The sequence below is a fragment of the Muntiacus reevesi genome, chromosome 5 (genome assembly GCF_963930625.1).
Source record: "Muntiacus reevesi chromosome 5, mMunRee1.1, whole genome shotgun sequence".
NCBI lineage: Eukaryota > Metazoa > Chordata > Mammalia > Artiodactyla > Cervidae > Muntiacus > Muntiacus reevesi.
The window spans coordinates 112,607,188-112,629,607 of NC_089253.1; the positions used below are offsets into that span (position 1 = coordinate 112,607,188).

At 33.8% G+C, this 22,420-nt stretch overlaps 1 protein-coding gene across 1 annotated transcript in view; it reads left to right on the plus strand.

The window, feature by feature from the left end:
• The window catches only part of ODR4 (odr-4 GPCR localization factor homolog), a 38,954-nt gene extending 19,011 nt beyond the window's left edge, over positions 1-19,943 (plus strand). Inside the window, exons 10-14 of the mRNA XM_065936214.1 lie at positions 1,112-1,240; positions 2,029-2,117; positions 5,886-6,073; positions 16,113-16,223; positions 17,363-19,943. Coding sequence (XP_065792286.1) covers positions 1,112-1,240; positions 2,029-2,117; positions 5,886-6,073; positions 16,113-16,223; positions 17,363-17,430 — 585 coding nt within the window. The 3' untranslated portion in view covers positions 17,431-19,943. The remainder of the gene's footprint in view (positions 1-1,111; positions 1,241-2,028; positions 2,118-5,885; positions 6,074-16,112; positions 16,224-17,362) is intronic.
• Positions 19,944-22,420: the final 2,477 nt, after the last annotated feature.

Below are 22,420 nucleotides of genomic sequence, written 5' to 3' on the forward strand. Positions count from 1 at the left end.
CATTGCTGTGCGCGGTCTTTCCTAGTGGGGCAAGTGGGGGCTGCTCCTGCAGTGCATGGGCTTATCACTGCGGCGGCTTCTCTTGTTGAAGAATAGACTCTAGGTGCAATTTCTTCAGTAGTTATACCGTCTGGACTCAGTTGTTACGGCAAATAGGCACTAGAGCTTGGGCTCAATTGTTGGGGTGGATGGGCTTAGTTGCTCTGTGCCATGTTGGCTCTTCCCGGATCAGGGACTGAACCTGTGTCCCCTGCATTGGCAAGCGAATTCTTAACCACTGGACAACCATGGATGTCTGTTGTTGAATGGTTTATTTCATGTGCACTTAGAATATGTGTTTGTACCATGTCCTTTTTTCTTTTTAAAATCATGATTTTTGTTTCCAGTATGATTATACAGATCTCTAGTAGTACTTTTGAAGTTTCACTGCTCTCCTTGTCTTGGAACTTGTTGAAATGATTGGGTTAAAAATGTCTGTGAAAAAGCTCAAAGCCAAGAATGAACTAATGCTACTTAGATTAGAAAAGAATGGGTCTATGAGATGAAAGTGATGATCACTGATATTGTTTTCTGGTGACAAACAGTTGACTTGCAGAGTCTGTAATATTACATTTGATTTATGAAAGTTATGAGTTAAAAGTATAAACAAATGAATGTTTATATGTTGCTTGTAATTTTACTGTATTTATCGCATCCTGCTCTGTATTTGTTATTTTTTTCTTGCAGATCTTGCATTACATACCTTCTGTTACTAGATCATGTTTTCTTTTTACATCTTTTCGTCTTAGTAGTACTTATCTGAGTTATCTGCAAATAGTATATGTTTAATGAACATATTGAAAGAATATAGGTATTATAGATAGGTATGTTAGTAAGAAAAATTTAGATGTAGTGTATTTACTTTCAGATTATGTTCAGAATACTCAGAAAATAACATATAATTTATAAGGAGAAATATAAAGGCCTTCTAAAAATTTATGAAGAATATTTTCAGACACCTGGGTTAGTTAAAAATTTCTTGCTTCATGAAATGACTTATGTAATGTTTAAATGTTTCATATATAGTTAATAATCATTGGCTATTAGAACTTAAACAGATTTTGTCTTTCAGCTTCTGAATTCAGACCACAGATCCACGGCCATGGTCCAGATCTGCAGCGGCTCTGTTAACCTTAAGGGTGCTGTGAAGTGCAGAGCTTACATTCATAGTCATAAGCCCAAGGTTAAAGATGCTGTGCAGGTACAGAAGGGATAACTGGTCTATGTCAGACAGAAGCATGTTAACATGATTACTAAAAAATCCTAGAATTTTACCTTTTCTCAGTCTCAAATTTCGTAATTAATTTGATTTTAACTGATAAAAGTCCAATCTGTTGGGCAGTCCAACTATACCAAATGATTCATCCCAAGATTTTCATATGTAGAATGTCTGTTTTTCATATATAGAATATCCTTTATAATGTGATGATTATACAGGTTTATTAAGTGTTCCACAGTTAAGACTGTCCATATCAGTACATTTGAAATCATTTCTTCTAAGGGAAATTGAGCTTTTTAATAGCAAGAAAAGTGCTCCTAGGAAGAATTACTAGGTGGTGTTCTATAATCTATATAATTTAGAAATATTAAAAATGATGACTAACATTTTTGTCATGGTTATACATTTCATATTTGAAGTACTAGCATTATCGTTCAGACACAAAATTTCATTCATTTTTATTGGTTTAAATTTACTGTATAGATGAAGTTTAGGTAAGTTTGCTATTAAACATGATAAGCATGTTAAATGGACATTAAAAAATGAAATGATGTACTAGTTATTTTAGTGGACACATTTGTACATGTCTGCATGTTCAGTTGCTTCAGTCATGTCCAACTCTTTGTGACTCCATGGACTGTAGCCCGCCAGGCTCCTCTGTCCTTGGGATTCTCTAGTCAATTATGTGGGAGAGGGATTGATGGTAAAATAATGTGAATTTAAAGTAATAGATCTTATTTCTCATTGTGGTTTTCTTTGTTTTTCCATAGGCCATGAAAAGAGATATATTGAATACAGTTGCTGATCGTTGTGAAATACTATTTGAGGATCTGCTTTTGAATGAAATTCCAGAAAAAAAAGTTATGAGTATAAAATTAAGTACTTTTTTTGCATGTGTTTGACCTATATACTAGGATGTCAAGATCACCTTTTTAACTGCATATATCTATTAAAATAATGTCATCATTTACTTTTCTTATATAATGAAAAATTTCAGTTGCCACCTAAAGAAAGTTTTGAACACCTTGTAATAGTAAATCTATCAACATTTAATAATTTCAGGGAGGATTAAAAGATATATTCTGTGTGTATTTTTGCCAGAATGGATAAACTGTGTTACATTTTAAAGCCATTATTTCTTATGAATACCTATGAAGTTTTTTCAAGAACTTATTCATGATCAAAAAATTAATGTATTAGTGTTCAGCATTATATATAATAGAGTCTTCAATAGGTATATATGCAGTTGATCATATTCTTTTCAGTTTTTTTTTGGTGTGTGTACTAGTTTATATACTTTTCATCTGTGTTACTCTACAGACTTCCCTAGATTTAAAAAAGGCTGGTTATGATGTCTTAACCTTATATAATTCATTTATACTTTTTCAGTAATTTGTATTAGAAATCTTTTATTTTTACTCAAGAGGAAAGGTATCATATTGAGTATGCTTTTGAAGCTACACATTTATCTGCCTTTCTATGTTCAGGTGTGAGTGGATTTGCAGTTCACAGTTGAATATGTACATAGTTGAAACATGCATATTAGTTTTTTAAGGGAATGTGTTTATTTTTATAGGAAAAAATGCATAGCTCCTGTGTATAAATAATTTCTTTTAGTTTTAAAAGCCAGTGTATCAGTTTTGGTGGACTGCTTATAAGGTTTTTTGTATTCCCAGTGTGATAATACCTGGAATTTCCAGATTTAACATAGATCCTTCATGTACTTCACAAATAACTGAAGTTCCATTCACTAATAATATATTGTTTTCCTGAGACATGATTTTGAATTTTACATGGAGCTATTGGATTGAGAGTTTTGTTTGGGGAAGTAGTTAAAGCCTGGTCACTTAGCCACCCAGTGAGTCTAGCATTTCTGTGGCTTTGTTTTTGCTGCTTGACTTCATGTGTGTGCTAATTCTCATGATATTAAGCATTATTTTACTTTCTGAGTAACACTGTATGTTACAACTGAACTGTGAATTTTAGGATTTTCAGGGACATGGGGATGTATCCATCATTAATGCCAAGGATCTACTGTATCATACATGTTAGTTAAATATTCCCTTCCATTACAAATGCTTCATAAGTAGGGTATCATAATACTGCTCTGGTATTATTTCATATTAAGTGAGTTAGTATTTTGAAATTTTTGCTGATGTCCAATCAGTAAAGTTAACTCTTTCTAATAGCAATTGTTTATAGATTATATTTTAAAAAGAAACCAAGTGTAAATGCACATTTTTGAACTGTAGTAACAGGATAATTATTCCAGTAACATGTCAGTATATCTTAGGGTATCAAGGTAAAAAATATATTGCAAGTATAATAACACAGCGTGTAAATTTTATAGTTGAGTATATGTACACTATATTTTAGATCTTAGGTTTAGTTCTCATTTTACTTAGCTTATCTTTCTTATAATCTGGTAAGATCTTATAGATTTGTAATATGGTAACATCTAGAATATATACTATGAAATTAACCTAAACTGGAATATTTTTTGCATGCATAAGGAAATCTGCAAAGAACATATTAACATTACATTTGTAATCTTTAACATAAACATAGTTTTAAAATTCTGGCTATCCAGATCATAGGACTTAATATTTAAATGACAGTTAAAGAAAGGCAAAGGACCCCACTTGGTCCTTTTACTTATTGTGGTCTTCCTCTTCTCTTTCCCTTAAGAAGTGTCCCAGACCGTCTTCATCATTCTCTATCAGCCTACATTCAGTCCTGCCTACTTACTCAGTAAATGACACTCTCATGAAAACTGAGGTCATTGATTATGAAATCTCTTACCTTCTTCCGTCCTTCCCTCCACATCCGTCTATACTAACTGTCCTCTCAGAACGTTTGTATACCTTTTTACCTGTAGTCATGGTTACACTTTCTTAACTGTACTTCTCATCCCTTCATGCATTAAGACTCACCTTAGATATCACCTGTTCTACAAAATTTTCTGTAATACTCCAGTATGACTTAGGATTCTATACTTAATCAGCAAAAACTCAATTCTTATCATATTGACTTAACTGTAAATGTTTTTATCTGTTTTGAACTTATTTAAATAATTTTGAACTAAATACTCTGCTATGGGAATATGCCTAAAGGATTCTTTTTTTAAGTACTTTTTAAGATGTGCTGTTTTAAAAAGATCTCCCCTCCCATTTTATATCTCAGATGAGCTAGAAAACTTGGTCTTATTTGGATAATAAATGGTTAATCTATCTTTAATTTGAAAATTATACTTTTCTTTTTTAATAATTTACATTTATTGCAACCAGTTCTTTAACATTTGATTTATGAGCAAAGATATTTGTTTCTTTTTCAGTCAAACTTAGAATCAATGCAATTTTAAATAGTTTTAGAATTTTGCATGCCAATTAAACATATACATTAGTGCCACCTTTGAAAGTTTTGAACTTAATCTGTTTCAAGAAATTATGCCCACCTCCCCCAAAATAGACACTGTGGCCCAAAATAATAGTCATAACGTTAATGTGTGGATAATTCATATACTACAGTACAAATTGCAGTAATGTAATTTTACAGCTAGGAGGCAGTCTAGTCACAGAGTAAAATTGGCCAAGTTCTCATATGAAAGCAATATATTAAGCAGAATCTGGCAGGAACACCTAATTTAAACCGTGGCATTTTCTATGACGCTTAAGGCATTCTTCAGTGTCATCTGTTATAAAGCTAACACTTGTTTCTTAACAACGAAATGTAAGTTACTGTTAAAGTTAGCCCTGGTTTTCTACTTTGACCTATATATTGGTAGCTTTTTAAGTCACATATCCATTGTTGAAAGTCGTTCTTTACACAAAATCTCTATTTTTGTTGATACTTCATTGGTCATGATGTTGTGCCAAACAATAATTATGTGTTTATGTGAATCAGTGACTATGTTAGAAATTGAGGGGAATGTGATTATTGAAAGAGGAATAAAATGCTCATTATTTACTGACGTCCATATTATTTTGTCTAAAGATGATTTAAAGCTGTCCACAAAAAGGCATTGCAAGTTAACACGACTAAGTATTAATAATAAGAATGAGGCAAAGAGAAAATGAAAGCAAAATGGAGTTGGTGGTGAGATTAGTACAGAAAATGTGTATATCTTGATATCCTCTACATGGTTGACTGGGGAGCTGCATCATAGATGAAGTCAGTGGTGAGATTAGCATGGAGATGAACGCTGTCATGATCTATACATTTAATGTAAGTGAGCCATTAAAATTGCATGAAGAAGGGAAAAATTGTTCAGAAATTTCAGTATTTATAAGGTTAAAACAAATGAGAAAAACAACAACTTCTTAGACCAGGTACAAAATTGTTTCCTGAGTAGTTTTTCACAGAATAGGGGATAACATAAATATGTATAATCAACAACATCCTCAGATTGAAGGCAATGGTGAGTTGATATTTTATGGGAGTATCATTTAGGTCCCTTGTGGAGGTCTTAAATATTGAGTTAAAGAATTCAGTAAGAATTTTGTATGAGATCAGTTAGAAAATGAATAGGCCTTTTAGGTTTTATTTCTTTCGGCATATACTTTCATATACTTATGTTTATCACTGATGCCAGTGACAAACCCATCTAAATATTGTTTCTTCTCCTTTTAGATTCTGAAAAAGAGTTCCACATTCTCCCTCACCGAGTTTTTGTCCCCATTCCGGGATCCACTGTAATGTTATGTGATTATAAATTTGGCGATGAGTCAGCTGAAGAAATAAGAGACCATTTTATAGAGATGTTAGATCGTATGATTCAAATAGAAGATTTGGAAATTGCAGAGGAAATAAACACAGGTAATTATATGAGGTTATTTAAGAACCAGGTTAGACTATGGCTAAGGTTACTTATGGGACATCTAGTTTAAGTATTGTGTCTTTAGATTTCTTTCGAGCTAGTCCTCTTTGATATTTTTGAGGCATTTAAAAATGTGTCTGTTTAATTTCTACATAGTATGTAAGCATCAGTGTTTTTTTGGAAAATTGTATCAGAATGTAAGATACATTCGATTTTTTTTTTAAGCCTAGCAAGTAGATCTTCATAAAACAAGTTCAGTCTTAAATAGGTAGAAATATATAGTTTTAAGGGATTTCTTTTACTCTAAGTGAAGTTTTCTCAAAATCCATTATCTTAACTAATTATTTGGTTAAGCATTAGGTCACAAAATTTTTTTTTTAAATGTCTTCAGACTATTCACTGTTATTTTCCTATCTCCTTCATATAATTGGGATGCTAAGCTAAAATGGGCAGGTCCAAAATTTAGATCCAGATTATTTTTACAGAGTGTAGATTTGCCATACTGAGTAATTGTGTAACACATTCTCTTTCTCTAACCATCACTTTCACATTTGATCTTGCATTTTAAGTCTTTTTTTTTTGTTTTGCTTTGCTTTGCTTGCTTTGTTTTTGTTTCTTGTGAGAGCAGGATATGAAAACATATCTATAAATAAATGTATAAGTATATACAGTCTTCCTGAAACATTTTAAAAATATGTGATAAAAGTATTACTTGCAGATATCCATAAATATGTAGTGTGTAGCCATTTTTTATCAGTCTTGAAATTTCTGTTATCATAGTAGTTATTCTTCTGTTGCTTAACTAATTCTCACCCCCCACAAGAGTAGAGTGATTGAGTCTTGTTGTTTCTATTGTGAATCAAGTTAAGTGTTTAGTTGATGGATTTCTAATCTGTCAGTAAAGCCTCAGGCTAGTTGGAGATCACCAGACTTGTTTTTTCAACAGCTCTAGGCTCATATTAATCATGTGGAGCAGTAAGTTTGTTTTAAAGCAAAACAAAAATAAAAATCTCTAAATTGCTGAGTACCAGATGTTAAAGCTTGCAGGTATGTTTCAGTCCCCTGAAAACTAATATTTTTAAAGGTATAGCTATAGCATATTCTCTAGATGATAGATTTTGAGGCAGATTGGTAGAAATGTTTGCTACTTTGTGAATATGTTTTTCTAGATGAGCGACTACACTATTTCTGCAACCAGTTGTAAAGACTCCAGAGATTTTTGTTTGCCTTTGTTCTTGATCACCTCTGATGTTGATAACTTGAGTATGTTAGAGTTGGCCTGGTTCATCCTCTTTCTTATAATACTGAAATCTATAGGTATTTAGACTCTTTTCGTCCTTATTTTGAATTCTAGTCTGCTTTCTTGAAATTTCTACTTTGTTCAGTAATCTGGAGCGATTAAATATAAGCCCAATTGACCCTTGGACAGTGCAGGAGGTAGGGGCACTGACTTCCATGTAATCATAAATCCATGTGTGATTTTGCAGTTGGCTGTGCATATCTGCACTTCTGAGTTCACAGATTCAACCAACCATGGATTGCCTAGTACTGTAGTATGTATTTATTGAAAACAATCTGCCTATAAGTGGACCTGTGCATTTCAAACCCATGTTGTTCAAATATCAGCTATACCGCTTCTTTATTGAAGTCTTGCTTTAAGTTTAAACTGAGGGCAGTTGTCATGTTCTAAATATTTCAAAGCCAAATACTCCCAAGTATCTTTAACTATTCTTATTATTACAGTTTCTAGACCTCATTTTTCTTTACCACTTTGTTTACCTTCCTCTAGATTAGGAATTTTTAACCTGGGGTGTCCAAAACTTTTGGGTCATAACTGGCTCTCAGGAGATCCATAAACCACTTGAACATACCTGTGTAATTTTTTGGATTCTTTACCACTGAGCCACCAGGGAAGCCCTAATTTCTCACTTGTTGGTTAGAAGCTATTATCTGTTATCATATATAGTTTTCATATTCTTTTGAATTATTTGTCACACTTTTGGTGCGTAACACATTGCTGAATTAAGAATGAGTAAAGGAAGCACTATATGCAAAAGTTGATGCAGTCACAACTTACTTTGAAAATCAGAATAGGCAGAGAGAAATTTCATTTAGGTTTTTTTTAAGACTACCATCTGTCTTAAATAGTTTTATTTTAATTTCATGTTCTATTTTAAACATAAGCATTTATAGGCTAGTTTGTATTTTATTCAATACATTTTAAGTTACATTTTAAAAATAATTATAGTTATTAATCTCAATAACAGAGTTCATATCCATTCTTTATATTGCTAAAACAAATTAAAAATCCAAGTAGCTTTCACCATTGTAATACATTCTTAAGGAGGCAGACATGGCAGCCTGGCGTAACAAAGCTTTCCCCAAATAAAACTAAAACCCAATAATTTAAAACCCTAATGAGATAATTTTATATTGCATTTTAGCACTTACTGATTTTTCCATAAGATTTTCAAGGAGAGGGACTTTTCATTTCTTGCACTCTGCTTTCATTTTTAGCACTTTACTGAAAATCTAGCCTTAACACAACATAGGTCCTCTGTAAATATTTGTTGACTGAACAGATTGTTGATTCTGTCAGTCCTACAGTTTGGGGTCCAAAGATCAATAAGATACTGATCCTGTCTTCAAGGAGCTAAATTGCATTTTTTTAACCTGTATAGATACTTTCATGTGCTCACATAAAAGCTCAGACTGCCTGGATTCCTCCACTATGTTTAATTATGGTTTTTTGCTTCTTTTTTGCATTATTTTCCATTCTTATAATTATTGACGAGTATCAGTTGCATGTTTAATGATGTTATTCTTTCACATAAGACTGTAGGATTCTTGAGAGTAAGTGTTTCTCTGAGTGCCATGCCTAAAGCATGATAGGTATTCATAAATATCTGTTACTAACTGAATGACATAGACTGAATAGGTCAATTTTGAAAACTATAGCACATCTTTTTTCATACTTTATGCTTAAAAAATTGTAAACATATGCTTAGCTAGATAGAAGGCTTTTAAAGTTTGTGTAGTGTGCTGCTCTGAACATGATGATGATTTTAAAAGGATATAATAGTCATAGCTCTATGGCTCAATAGTTTAGAATGTTTTAAGGGATGTAGAACATTAAAACATGACAGCATGTAACACTTAATTGTTGCCCCATAAATGTTAATTTTAGTTTATAGCATTTAGTATGTCTATTTATTAGATATTTATTAAGCATTTGCTCTGTTCAAGACAGTGTTATAGATGACAAATCAAAAGTCACATTCCTTCCCTCAACAAGCCTATAATCTGACTTGGAAGTAGACGTGTATGCTTTATTAATTATGCAGGGCACGTAGTAAGGTCCTAAGAGTCACTAAGAACTCAAGAACATCAAGATCACTGACGGGACCTCAGGGTCTCCAGTGATTTGGTTGTAATAATTCAGTCAGAAAAAATACCTGTCATCAGAAAGGTGAGCAGTAACCTGGAATCTGTGGTGACAAATGTTTGACATTAGTGTTTTCAAGTTTTAGTAAATTCTTTTGTTTTTTTCATTTTTTATTATTATTACTTTTATGTTTTGCCTTAACTAGTGGTTAGTTCTATAGTAAGAGAATGAGCAGGGAGTTATCAGAACGTTTAGCACAGCAACTGTCCCTACAAGTGATTCAGAGAAAGCTTCAGAGCAGGTGGTTCTCGAGTTCATTTTGAAGGATGAATACATTAAAAGTAACTCTAAGCTTTTTAGGAATTAAACACTTGGATCAGATGTATTGTGACCAAAAATAAGACTTGTGTATTATTTTTGCTTTATCAGGTATTTGTTGAATTAGAAGGAAATAGTTATTTAGTTATTTAGAAGCAAAATGCATTCCAAATTATGGAATAGGGTAAAAACATAAAGATTTTAATAGAAAAATTAAGTGCTTTTACATAAGCATTCTATTAGTTTAGAATTATCTTCACTTTTGCATTTACTCATTCATTCATTTATTTATTCAAAAATATTGGATGTGTAATATTACCAGTTGCATATCTGAGTCCAAGTCTGCCAGTTACAGCTTCAGTTCAGTTCAGCCGCTCAGTCATGTCCAACTCTCTGCAACCCCATGGACTGCAGCAAGCCAAGCTTCCCTGTCCATCACCAGCTCCTGGAGTTTGCTAAAATTCATATCCATCAAGTAGGTGATGCCATACAGCCATCTCATCCTCTGTTGTCCCCTTCTCTTCCTGCCTTCAATCTTTCCCAGGTTGAGGGTCTTTTCTAAGGAGCCAGTTCTTCACATCAGGTGGCCAAACTATTGAAGTTTCAGCTTCAGCTTCAGTCCTTCCAATGAATATTCAGAACTGATTTCTTTTAGGATGGACTGGTTGAATCTCCTTGCAGTCCAAGGGACTCTCAAGAGTCTTCTCCAACACCGCAGTTCAAAAGCATCAATTCTTCGGCGCTCAGCTTTCTTTATAGTCCAACTCTCACATCCATACATGACCACTGGAAAAACCATAGCCTTGTATAGATGGACTTTTGTTGACAAAGTAATGTTTCTGCTTTTTAATATGCTGTCTAGGTTGGTCATAGCTTTTCTTCCCAGGAGCAAGCGTCTTTTAATTTCATGGCTGCAGTCACCATCTGCAGTGATTTTGGAACCCCCCAGAATAAAGTCTGTCACTGTTTCCATTGTTTCCTCGTCTGTTTGCCATGAAGTGATGGGACCAGGTGCCGTGATCTTCATTTTTTGAATGTTGAGTTTTAAGCCAACTTTTTCACTCTTCTCTTCCACTTTCCACTTTCATCAAGAGGCTCTTTAGTTCTTCACTTTCTGCCATAAGGGTGGTGTCTTCTGTGTATCTGAGGTTATTGATATTTTCCCGGCAATCTTGAAGCACACTTAGAGTTGTCCCCTTTGAACCCCAGGTTCTCATGGGGTTGGTATTACAATTTACTAAAAATGTTAGGGAGAATATATTCTGAACAGAAAGAGATATATAAATGTAAGGTGATACTTACTAGAATTATTATAAAATTTTTAAATAACGTACCTTCTGAATTATAATGAAAGTCAATAATATTAAAGTATGAGATTATGCTATATAGAATAAATATATTTTCCTAATTATTTGAAATTAGGATTTCCATGGAAAATCATGAAAAGTAGAGCTCACATGTTCAAATTTAGAGATTGAAATCAATGATTATACATTTACAATTGTCAAACTTGTCATAAGTATCTAGTTTTATTCTCTAAGTATTTTATGTTATTTGCTTATTTAATTATTTCTATTCTATAATATAGTTGCCAAGTAGTTGCTATGTTTAAAATACATATTTTGCCAAGTAAGTATTTTACAATAACTTAAGGGATGAAGAACAATTTGTCAAAATGACTCACTTAAGGTGAGGAATAACTGGCTTTAAAATTTCTTAAATGTATTAGTCATCTCCTAGTAGATATTAACTTAATAATTCAGATACTGTATTCACAGTATCAGCTAAAAATTTAAAGACACACCTTTAAAACCTGGTGCAACCCATCTTTGCTAATTCTGTCTTGGTATCAGAGGTGAAATTAATTTTTGTTGTTTGGTTAAATATTCATAGTAAAGGAAAACAAGTAATTGTGAAGATGTATTTTCATGGCTAAATCACTGGCTAATGAAACCTCATTAACTTAGGAGTCAGGGATCTGGAAGATGAAAGACGATAGCTGAGTTTAAGTTCTAATGTTTCATTTTAACTTTCTTCTAAGTAGTCCTACCTGTCAGCAACTCGGAATGAAATTGAATATATCTACAACTTAGCATGTATTCATCATGCCCTTATTTTCTCTTTTGTTGACAGTTGCTTAAGAAAGATTGCTTTTGTACATGAATAATTTGAATTTGCAGTTAAAATTACCTGATTTTAAGAAATGATTAAGATCTAATTTCCTTTTGAATCACATGTTGTTTGCATTTAAAGTTCAGCTAACACTAAGGTGTAGGTAAAACTACAGTGCCTGAGATTTTAATTAAATTCTATATGCCCTCATAGGGACTTCCCTGGTGGTTGACTTCACGCTTCCATTGCTGGGGACATGAGTTCAGTCACTGGTCAGGGAACTAAGATTCTGCATGCTGCATAGTACGGCCAAAAAATAAAATAAATGTGTATTTCAAAAACCATTCTACATGCCCCCACCCAAAACAGACACAAATTGTTATGATAAGGATTTACTCATTATTGAAAAATGCTCTTTAGTAAAACTATCTCAAATTTGTGTCAAATCAATATTATTTTGTATGACAGATTTTAAAATGAAAATAGAGCAATGGAATGTCTTTTTTTAAAGAGATGTAAATTGTTTATACAAAGGATTTGACTTCTTTGAGCATTATGTTCACATATAACTATTCAGTATTAAAGGTGTAAGTAATGTCATGAAAAATAAAGCCATTTTTGTGCTCTTAATATATACCGAAGTGAAAAAGTAAAAAAATGTCTCTAGCATATAAGTGAAATAAGCGCCCTTCATCCTTCATCCATTATTTGTGTTTGTATCGGAAGTAAAGATGTTAATGGCCTAAAGAAAAGCTTTTAAGCAATGATATTTGCTAATAGAAAAGCCAAAGGTGTGTGTATGTTTTTAAAATAAATAAAATTGTACTTACATTCAACTTTTAGACCTATGGATAAAGTTAAGGAAGGTTTTAAGCTAGTGAGCTAATGTAGTCTAGAAGTAAAGTGTTACTGCGAAAACTGGGAGCTATAGAAATAGAAGACTGAATAATTCTGGAGACAGTTCATAAGAACAATTTGTTGGTCTTTGTGACTGATCTGATATGGGAGTAGAACAAAAGAGAAAAATGTTTTGTGTTTGTTTTTAAAGTACTTTAGTCATATGCTCAAAGAGAAAAAAAAGAGTGGTTGTACCCTTGATTCTAATGAGGTGTAGCTACTGAGGATTATTTCTCAACTTGACAAACTTTTCTTCATGAGAAATTGATGAGAAGCAAGCAATTTTTTAAATCCATTTTGGTATCATAGATAATTATTTCAATAATTTTATGTGTCATCCTTGTAAGCACATCCTCGTGGATGTGCACACAGTATCATTTCAGGTTAGTTGCTCAGTCGTGTCCAACTCTTTGCGACCCCATGAACTGCAGCACGCCAGGCCTCCCTGTCCATCACCAACTCCCAGAGTCCACCCAAACCCATGTCCATTGAGTCAGTGATGCCATCCAACCATCTCATCCTCTGTCATCCCCTTCTCCTCCTGCCCTGAATCTTTCCCAGCATCAGGGTCTTTTCCAGCTCTTCGCATCAGGTGGCCAAAGTATTGGAGTTTCAGCTTCAACATCAGTCCTTACAATGAACACCCAGGACTGATCTCCTTTAGGATGGGCTGGTTGGATCTCCTTGCAGTCCAAGGGACTCTCAAGGGTCTTCTTCAACACCACAGTTGAAAAGCATCAATTCTTTGGTGCTCAGCTTTCTTTATAGTCCAACTCTCACATCCATACATGACCACTGGAAAAACCACAGCCTTGACTAGATGGATCTTTGTCGGCAAAGTAATGTCTCTGCTTTTTAATATGCTGTCTAGGTTGGTCATAACTTTCCTTCCAAGGAGTAAGCGTCTTTTAATTTCATGGCTGCAATCACCATCTGCAGTGATTTTGGAGCCCAGAAAAATAAAGTCAGCCACTGTTTCCACTGTTTCCCCATCTATTTGCCATGAAGTGATGGGACCAGATACCATGATCTTAGTTTTCTGAATGTTGAGCTTTAAGCCAACTTCTTCACTCTCCTCTTTCACTTTCATTAAGAGGCCCTTTAGTTCTTCTTCACTTTCTGCCATAAGGGTGGTGTCATCTGCATATCTGAGGTTATTGATATTTCTCCTGGCAATCTTGATTCCAGTTTGTGCTTGTTTCAGCCCAGCATTTCTGTGATGTACTCTGCATATAAACACACAGTATATTAGGATACAGAAATGTCTCTGAAAGATATTTCAAACCCAAGCAATAAGATATTTTATTTTTAATTTAAACAGTATTTACTGTTTCTCACTCTGCTTTTCTCTTCTCTTTGTAAATATTAATAAAGAGATCAATATGAAGTACAGTTGATCCTTGAGCAACATGGGGATTTAAGGGCACTGACCCTCCCACAGTCAAAAATCGCATATAGCTTCACAGTATGGGCAGTACTGTGAGCTTCCCAGGTGGCGCTAGTAGTAAAGAACCCGCTCGCCAGTACAGGAAGACTTAAGAGACATGGGTTTGATACCTAGGTTGGGAAGATCCCCTTGAGAAGGGGATAGCAACCCACTCCAGTATTCTTACCTGGAGAAAGAGTCCCACGGACAGAGGAACCTGGTGGGCTATGGTTCATGAGGTCACAAAGAGTCAGACATGTCTGAAGCAACTTAGCACACGTGGCAGTACTGCGTCCATGGATTCAACTGACCATGGATCATATAATATATATTTAGGGGGAAAAAAAGTTACATGTAATTAAATGGATCCTTGCAGTTCAGACCTGTGTTGTTTAAGGATCAGCTGCAATTGCTTTCTCTAGAACAGCACCCTGCTATCACCTCTTGAGGCAAAAGAGGGAGAATGGCTCCAGGATCCACTCATGCTTCAACCAGAGTAATTCTGCTTTCATCTATTTTACATACTGGGATTTCCTGTCCGATTTTTCAGCACTAGTTTAAAAAAAATCATTTGTCTGTGTGATCCCTAAGAATGTTTTCAGTTCAAAGACTTTTAGTCAGTTTTAAATAAATTCAGCTAGACTAGCCCTCACAAATTATTGTCAGCATAATAAAGTAGGAAGAAAACTTGTACTTGAATCCTCATTCTGTTGCTTATGATGCTCAAATATTCACTTAATGTCCCAGATTTTATTTTTCAGCTAATAAAAAAATAAAATAATGTACATACTTTGCTTAACATTGAGTTGTTTTAAGGTCAAACTTATGATCACATTTTGCTTATATATTACAAATTTCAGGTGATCTAATGTTTTCTGTAAATGTTTTAGGTATGTAAGGTCTGTCCCATGGACTGTAGTTTGGCCCATGGGTTAGTTTGCCAGTCATTGCTTTTGTATTAATATATGATTGCTTAGAATGATTAATTGCCAGAACCATAAATAAGTATATTATAAATTAACTTTGACAGCATATTAAAAAGCAGAGACATTACTTGGCCGACAAAGTTCTGTCTAGTCAAAGCTGTGGTTTTTCCAGTGGTCATGTATGGATGTGAGAGTTGGACTGTGAAGAAAGCTGAGTGCCAAAGAATTGATGCTTTTGAAATGTGGTGTTGGAGAAGACCCTTGAGAGTCCCTTGGACTGCAAGGAGATCCAACCAGTCCATCCTAAAGGAGATCAGTCCTGAGTGTTCATTGGAAGGACTGATGTTGAAGCTGAAACTCCAATACTTTGGCCACCTCATGCGAAGAGTTGACTCATTGGAAAAGACCCTGATGCTGAGAGGGATTGGGGGTGGGAGGAGAAGGGGATGACAGAGGATGAGATGGCTGGATGGCATCACTGACTCGATGGACTTGAGTTTAAACTCCGGGAGTTGGTGATGGACAAGGAGGCCTGGCACGCTGCGATTCATGGGGTTGCAAAGAGTCGGACACAACTGAGCAACTGAACTGAAGAGAGAAGGTTACCCTGTCTGTGTAGTTTGATTTTTAGTATCAGTTTATCTCTACTATCATATGGTAATCAGATTATAGTTTGTGGACATCATTCAGAACTAGCTCTGTGACTCTTTGATATTAATCAGTTATAAAAGTACACAAAGTATTTGAAAAAGTATATCAGTCTGACATATAGTCCAAGAAATTTAGTTCACCTACACTTAATAAAGAACAAATTGTTATTTTAAAGTCAAGTTGAAAAAAATAAATTTTTTTAAAAGTCAAGCTGAAGGAAAATGGAGCTCATTGTGTGTTTTTTATAGTGTTCTTTAAAGGTTATTTTAAAATGATAATTATTCCCATCTTACTTAGTATTTATTATTATTATCTTTTTGCAGCCTGTATAAGTTCCTCTATAGATACTGAAGCTTCATTGGAAAACACAGATGATGAACAACCAAAACATCCAATTAAAACTACAATAGTGTTGAAAATTCAGCAAAACATAGGTATTACATTTCTTCTATAACATTAAAAAGATGATATTTTGGATTTGCGTTTTCTTGTTACTTTAAAATTATTTTTATTTTGTTTTCTTAAAAGAGCTAGATTAAGCTAGTATTTATTGAGTACTATGCAAAGTGGTGGAAAGATTTATAAATAAAGCATTGTCCCAAGTGCTCTCAAAAATGACACTTCCTATTAAATGTTTTGGTGTTTTTAGAAGAAAATCATGTTGAGATTGGGGGATCAACAAGTATAGTAGCACCAATGTTTTCCAAATTGGTGTTCCCAGGACTGCTATTATGAAAGATTTTGATAGATATTCTATGAAAAGAGTCAAATTCAAATCTGAAAATTCTAACGCAGTTTAATTTTACAGTTTCCAAGAAGTGTGGTGGTCACTTTACCATTTTTCAGACTTATTGATAAAAGAACATGTGACCTGTTGCTTAGTTAGTTAAGACTTTCGGCTGACTGAGAGTTAGAAGCGAGAAACTTCAGTTATTTTTCATGTCACTTAACTCACTAGGTAAACTTAATTACCTAAATTTTTTTTACCTGTGTGTGTATGTATCTAGACTACTATGGTCAGTTTTGTTTTTGTTTTTTTAACTTAAAATGCTCAGGAAAAAAATTAAAAATAAAAGTTGCCAACATAAGCTTAATAATTTTTAGATTTTAGTTTCTGTGCTTTTTGATATCTATATAAATGACTTTGCATTGTGATGTCTCTTTGGTTTAAGCTAAGTTGCATGAGATGGCATGGCTGAAATGTCAATATAAATATTTATAGAAGCCTTTTAAAGTATGTGTTAGTTTGTCTCTTAGATTGTCTCTTAGATGTGTATGAGTGCACTTTTGTATAAGAAAAGACACTTTAAAAAAAAAGACACTTTTATTTTAAGGTGTTAGAAGTAGATTACCAGTTCAACCTTTGTAAAATATATTTTGAACTATTGCTATATTTTCCTGTAAGATTTTGCTGGCTTTCAATGTCTGTATATGTGTATGTATATGTATTTGTGTTTGTGTATTGTTATTGTTGTTTAGCCCCATCAGTTACTTGCATTTCAAACCTAGGAGCAATTAAACCTTTCTTTTGCTCATTCCATTTCCATTTGTTTTGTGTTTGTTTCACTTTTAGGTGTGATTGCAGCATTTGCAGTTGCAGCCCTTGCTGCGGGTATCTCCTTTCACTACTTCAGTGATTAGGTTGAGGCACAGAGAGCTTCCTGATCATCCAGAGAACAGTGACCAACAATTATGAATCATAAAGATGCAAACAAGCCATCTGCATTTAAGACAACAGCAGCCAGATCTGCTGCCAGATTCCTGTTAGATGTGTTTCTGACTAAAATGAAATCACCAGCTGCCTTGTTTAGCCTTTCTTCTATAAATTATAGGTGGCTCAGGCTTCCAAGAATAAAGTTATGCATCTAGATGTAAGTTGTATATAACAAATCGTTATTGTCTGTTTTTTAAAATGTCCCAAACAATAGTTTATTTTCATAGATTTTAGTTCTGTTGACCTGAACTACCTATTGATCAGGACACTGACAATTTGAATAGTCAGGGCTGTCTGAGTATCTTGGTAATAGAATAATAAGAGAAATTTCTACAAGGTGGGGCAACAACTTATTGGATAAGTTCATACTTTGTATAATCAGTTCCAAAATACTGAGTTCTGATTGAGAGGTAGGAAACCTCTCCATACCTCTGTGAATCAGCAAGGATTGTCATAAATCATGAACTTTCTCAGGTTATCTCAGGTATATCAGGTTAGTATATCATATATTAAATAAGACTTTTGCTTCCAGTAGTACTTTGGTACTGCAGAACAACTAGATCTTGAATAAAATCTCCTTTAATAGACTCAAAGAAGGTAGGGGAAATCTCTAAGAACCATACCTCTATTTTCTATTTCCTGACAAAATGAACACATTTTGATCTGTAAATTGTGACAACTCCGTTAGGCCTAAGTTTGGCAGTGGTTGCCTGGATGACAAATACTAGTTGTAGCTTTGCTATATGCTATTCTCCTCAGACCAGAAACAAGGAGATAAATCTGAATCTGAGATGCCCCATCCAGGACAGCTGAAGTAGGCCTCAGTTTGCAGTACCCTATAGTTCCTGGTAGAAACAAGATCTAGGCCCAAGATTCCCATAGATTAAGATAAAACGATACTATTTCATGATTGGAGATCAGCAGGTACAATTGGAAACTGCCTATTAATAGCATGAGGAAGAACCCGTAGAGATAAACTTTGGACTCACTTTTCCACAGTCTCGTCATCAACGTACTTGAAGGATGGAACCACAGGCAGATCTGAAAAAGAAATGAAACTGCTAGATAAAAAATATATTACTTGCAATTAAAAATAAAAAAACAGACATGTTGAATATGATATTAACTCAGCTGAATAGTTAATAAATAAACTGGAAGCTAGATACAAAGAAATTACCCAGTGTGCAGCAAGGAGAAGAAGGTGCTAGAAAATAAGTATTAAGGAGAAGGTAAGAGATATGGAAGGAAGAATTATGAAGACTAGAAGTACCAGCAGGAGAGAATAGAGAGGATGAAGTGGCAATATTTGAAGAAGTAACAATTTTCCACATTGGTTGGAAAAACACAAATTCATAAATTCAGGAAGCACAATATATCCTAAGTATATATAGATGAAATCTAAGCCTAAATTCAATGTATTATAACTGAGATACCAAACAAAAGATTCTTAAAGCAGTCAAAGTGAGGAAAAGATCATCAGTAAAGGCAAGACAGAACTTTAGAAGGCTTATCGATAGCAACAGGGACTCCGAAGATGGTAGAATAGTGGCTGCAAAATTCTGAGAAAAAAAATTATCAACTTGGAATTTGTATGAAGCAAAACTGAAATAAAGCTACCTTCAAATAAAAAACAGATTTTACCATCAGTGGAATTTCATTAAGGAAATTGCAAGAGGATGATCTTCAAGAAGAAAAATGATTTCAAAAGGACAGTCTGAAATTGAAAACTAGTAAGCAAATAAATGAAAAACATGTAAATCAAAAGTGCTTTTTGTATAAAACATTTGTGATGAAAGAAGTGTTTATAAGAAGCAAAATTGTAATTAAATAAAAACATTTTATGCAATAATGTGGAATTTTAGAATAGGATATAATTGAAAAACTGAATAATAACTTATAAGATGGGAGGGGAGTGATTAGAGTTCAAGTGTTCTGAAGTGTTTTCTTATTCAGAAAATGGGTTAAGATACTATTTAACTTTGAGATTATGTTAGATATGTATCGTAAAATGTATAACTGTTAAAACAATAGATATGAAATGAACAGTTCCAAAGAAAAATTTTAAAATATGGAATAGGAAGATTACAACTCAATACAAAAAGGAAAGAAATTAGGGATGAGGGACAAAATTAGTAAGATAATAATAGTAACAAGTCAAATAATGAAAATAACTATGAATAGGCTAAACCCAGTTAAAAACATTGATTCCGGTTTTTGAAAATCTGGTATAGGCTGGATTTTTTAAAGGATGAAAAAGATGGGCAAATAGCAAAAGAAAATGTATGTAGCTTTGGTGCTATCAAATCAAAATTAGACTTTATGATAGTATTATTAAAGATGGAGAAGACCTCTAAATAATGGTAAGAGGATCAATTCATTAGAAATATGTATATAATTTTAAATTTCTTTATGCTTAATAAAATGACCTCAAAATGTGTAATGCATGCGTACTAAGTCACTTCAGTCATGTCCAACTTTTTGCGACCTTGGGCAGTGGCCCACCAGTCTCCTCTGTCCTTGGGATTCTCCAGGCAAGAATCCTGGAGCGTGTTACCTCCTCCAGCGGATCTCCTGACCCAGAGATCAAATCCACATTTCTTACGTCTCCTGCATTGGCAGGTGGGTTCTTTACCACTAGTGCTACCTGGGAAGCCCAGGGCTAAAGCAGCAAATGGAGCAACAGTCAGAAATTGTAACAACTCTCAGTTACTAACATGTCAGACCCAAAAATGAAAATGCAGATTTTATTAATGCAGTTAACAGTATTGATTTGATGACCATGTTTAGAATGAGCAACAGAGAACATTCTTCGTAAGCATTGTGTTTTAGCAAGAATTGGCCATTATTAGGCATGAAGTAAGTTACAATAAATTTCATAAAGTTGGTATTAAATGAATAGAGATAAATTAGAAGTTGGTTATTTTAAAAACTAATAAAAGTTATTTTTAAATCATGGTTTTACAAGATTAAAAAAGCTTCATAGATGAAAGAAAAAAACATACTTAGAACCTAATTATGTGTTACATTTGGAAAAATTGGGTGATGCACCAGAAAGTGCACTTAGAGGAAAATGATTTTAAATGCTTAAAGGCAAAGTGTATAACTTAGGAAAAGACTGACAGAATAAACACAACATAAAGCAGGAAGACACAGGAAAAGGGAAGAAATCAATGAGTTAGAAAACATAGGATCACAATGTTGAAGTTGTTTTCATGACAAAACAAATTGGTGTATTTGAGTAAGAAGAAAACAAGTCTAAACAACATAAAGATTGAAAATGGGGTCTTAACCCATAGCAGAGATGAAAATGATAAGACTACCAGGAGCATTTCTAATGTATTTGAAAATTTAGACAAAATAGACCAAGGTCTAGGAAAGTACCTTTCCCTTAAATTGGCTGAAGAAGAAATAGACAAGCTACATACTACTTACTCAATAGTATTGAATAGAAAATGCTTTTAAAATTTTTTATAACATCCAAATGTTTTACTTCCTTTTCAAAGACTGTGCTATTCGAACATTTCATGCAAACTCAATAGATAATGAGGGAATACTCTTCAGCTCAATTTACAAGGCCTATGTAGTTTTTATTGATACTAGAATCAGACATTAGGTAGGAGAAAAGAAAATTGCAGACTTACAGCACTTATTAACACAGATCTGAAAGTCAAAAGCATTATTGATAAGTTGAATTCAACATTATTTAAAAAGGATAATGCATCATGATGAAGTTGTATACATTAAAAACCAGGAGCATGACAAGGATGCCTATTATCACATAATTTCTATTCATCATTGTCCTGTAAGAAAAAAAAAACGAGCAAAAGAGAAATGGCATTTTAAGAGGATGTGACTAAACATATGAAAAGATGTTTAATTTCAAGAGATCAACTAATTAAAAGGCCACAATGAATACTATTTTACATCCAATAGATGGAAAAATTAAGAAATATGACAGTACCGATGAAGAAGATGCACATCAGGAAGATTTCTAAAGGTGGAGTTGTAAACTGGTATAGTTTGGAAAGCAATTGGGCATTATCTTGTATAATTAAGCCTTCATGAATTCTAAAACCTAACCATTCTACTCCTGCATGTATACCTTAGATTCGTGCATATGTGCGTAAGAGTACATGTGTGGGAATGTTAAGGCAGCTCTGTTCTTAGCCACCACTGACAAGAAAGTAAGAAGTTGTAGGTTTTGTAATTTTATTTAGCAGTGAGAATGACCTGAGAATGAAGGGATGATTAAATAAAGCAAGGCTTAGAAGCCTACATGCAGTTTTTATAAAGCTTAGAAACAAATCTAAGCTATGTTATTTTGGAATACATATATTTGTGCAAAAGTTTTGTTTTGTTTTGTTTGAGTAAAAGAGCTCAACATTCAGAAAACAAAGATCATGGCATCTGGTTCCATCACTTCAAGGCAAATAGATGGAGAAACAGTGGCAGACTTGACTTTTTTGGGCTCCAAAATCACTGCAGATGGTAACTGCAGCCATGAAATTAAAAGACGCTTACTCCTTGGGAGAGAAGTTATGACCAACCTAGACAGCATATTAAAAAGCAGAGATGTTACTTTGCCAACAAAGGTTCGTCTAGTCAAGGCTATAGTTTTTCCAGTAGTCATGTATGGATGTGAGAGTTGGACTATAAAGAAAGCTGAGTGCCAAAAAATTGATGCTTTTGAGCTGCCGTGTTGGAGAAGACCCTTGAGAGTCCCTTGGACTGCAAGGAGATCAAACCAGTCAATCCTAAAGGAAATCAGTCCTGAATATTCATTGTAAGGACTGATGTTGAAGCTGAAACTCCAATACTTTGGCCACCTGATGCGAAGAGCTGACTCATTTGAAAAGACCCTGATGCTGGGAAAGATTGAAGGTGGGAGGAAAAGGGGACGACAGAGAATGAGATGGT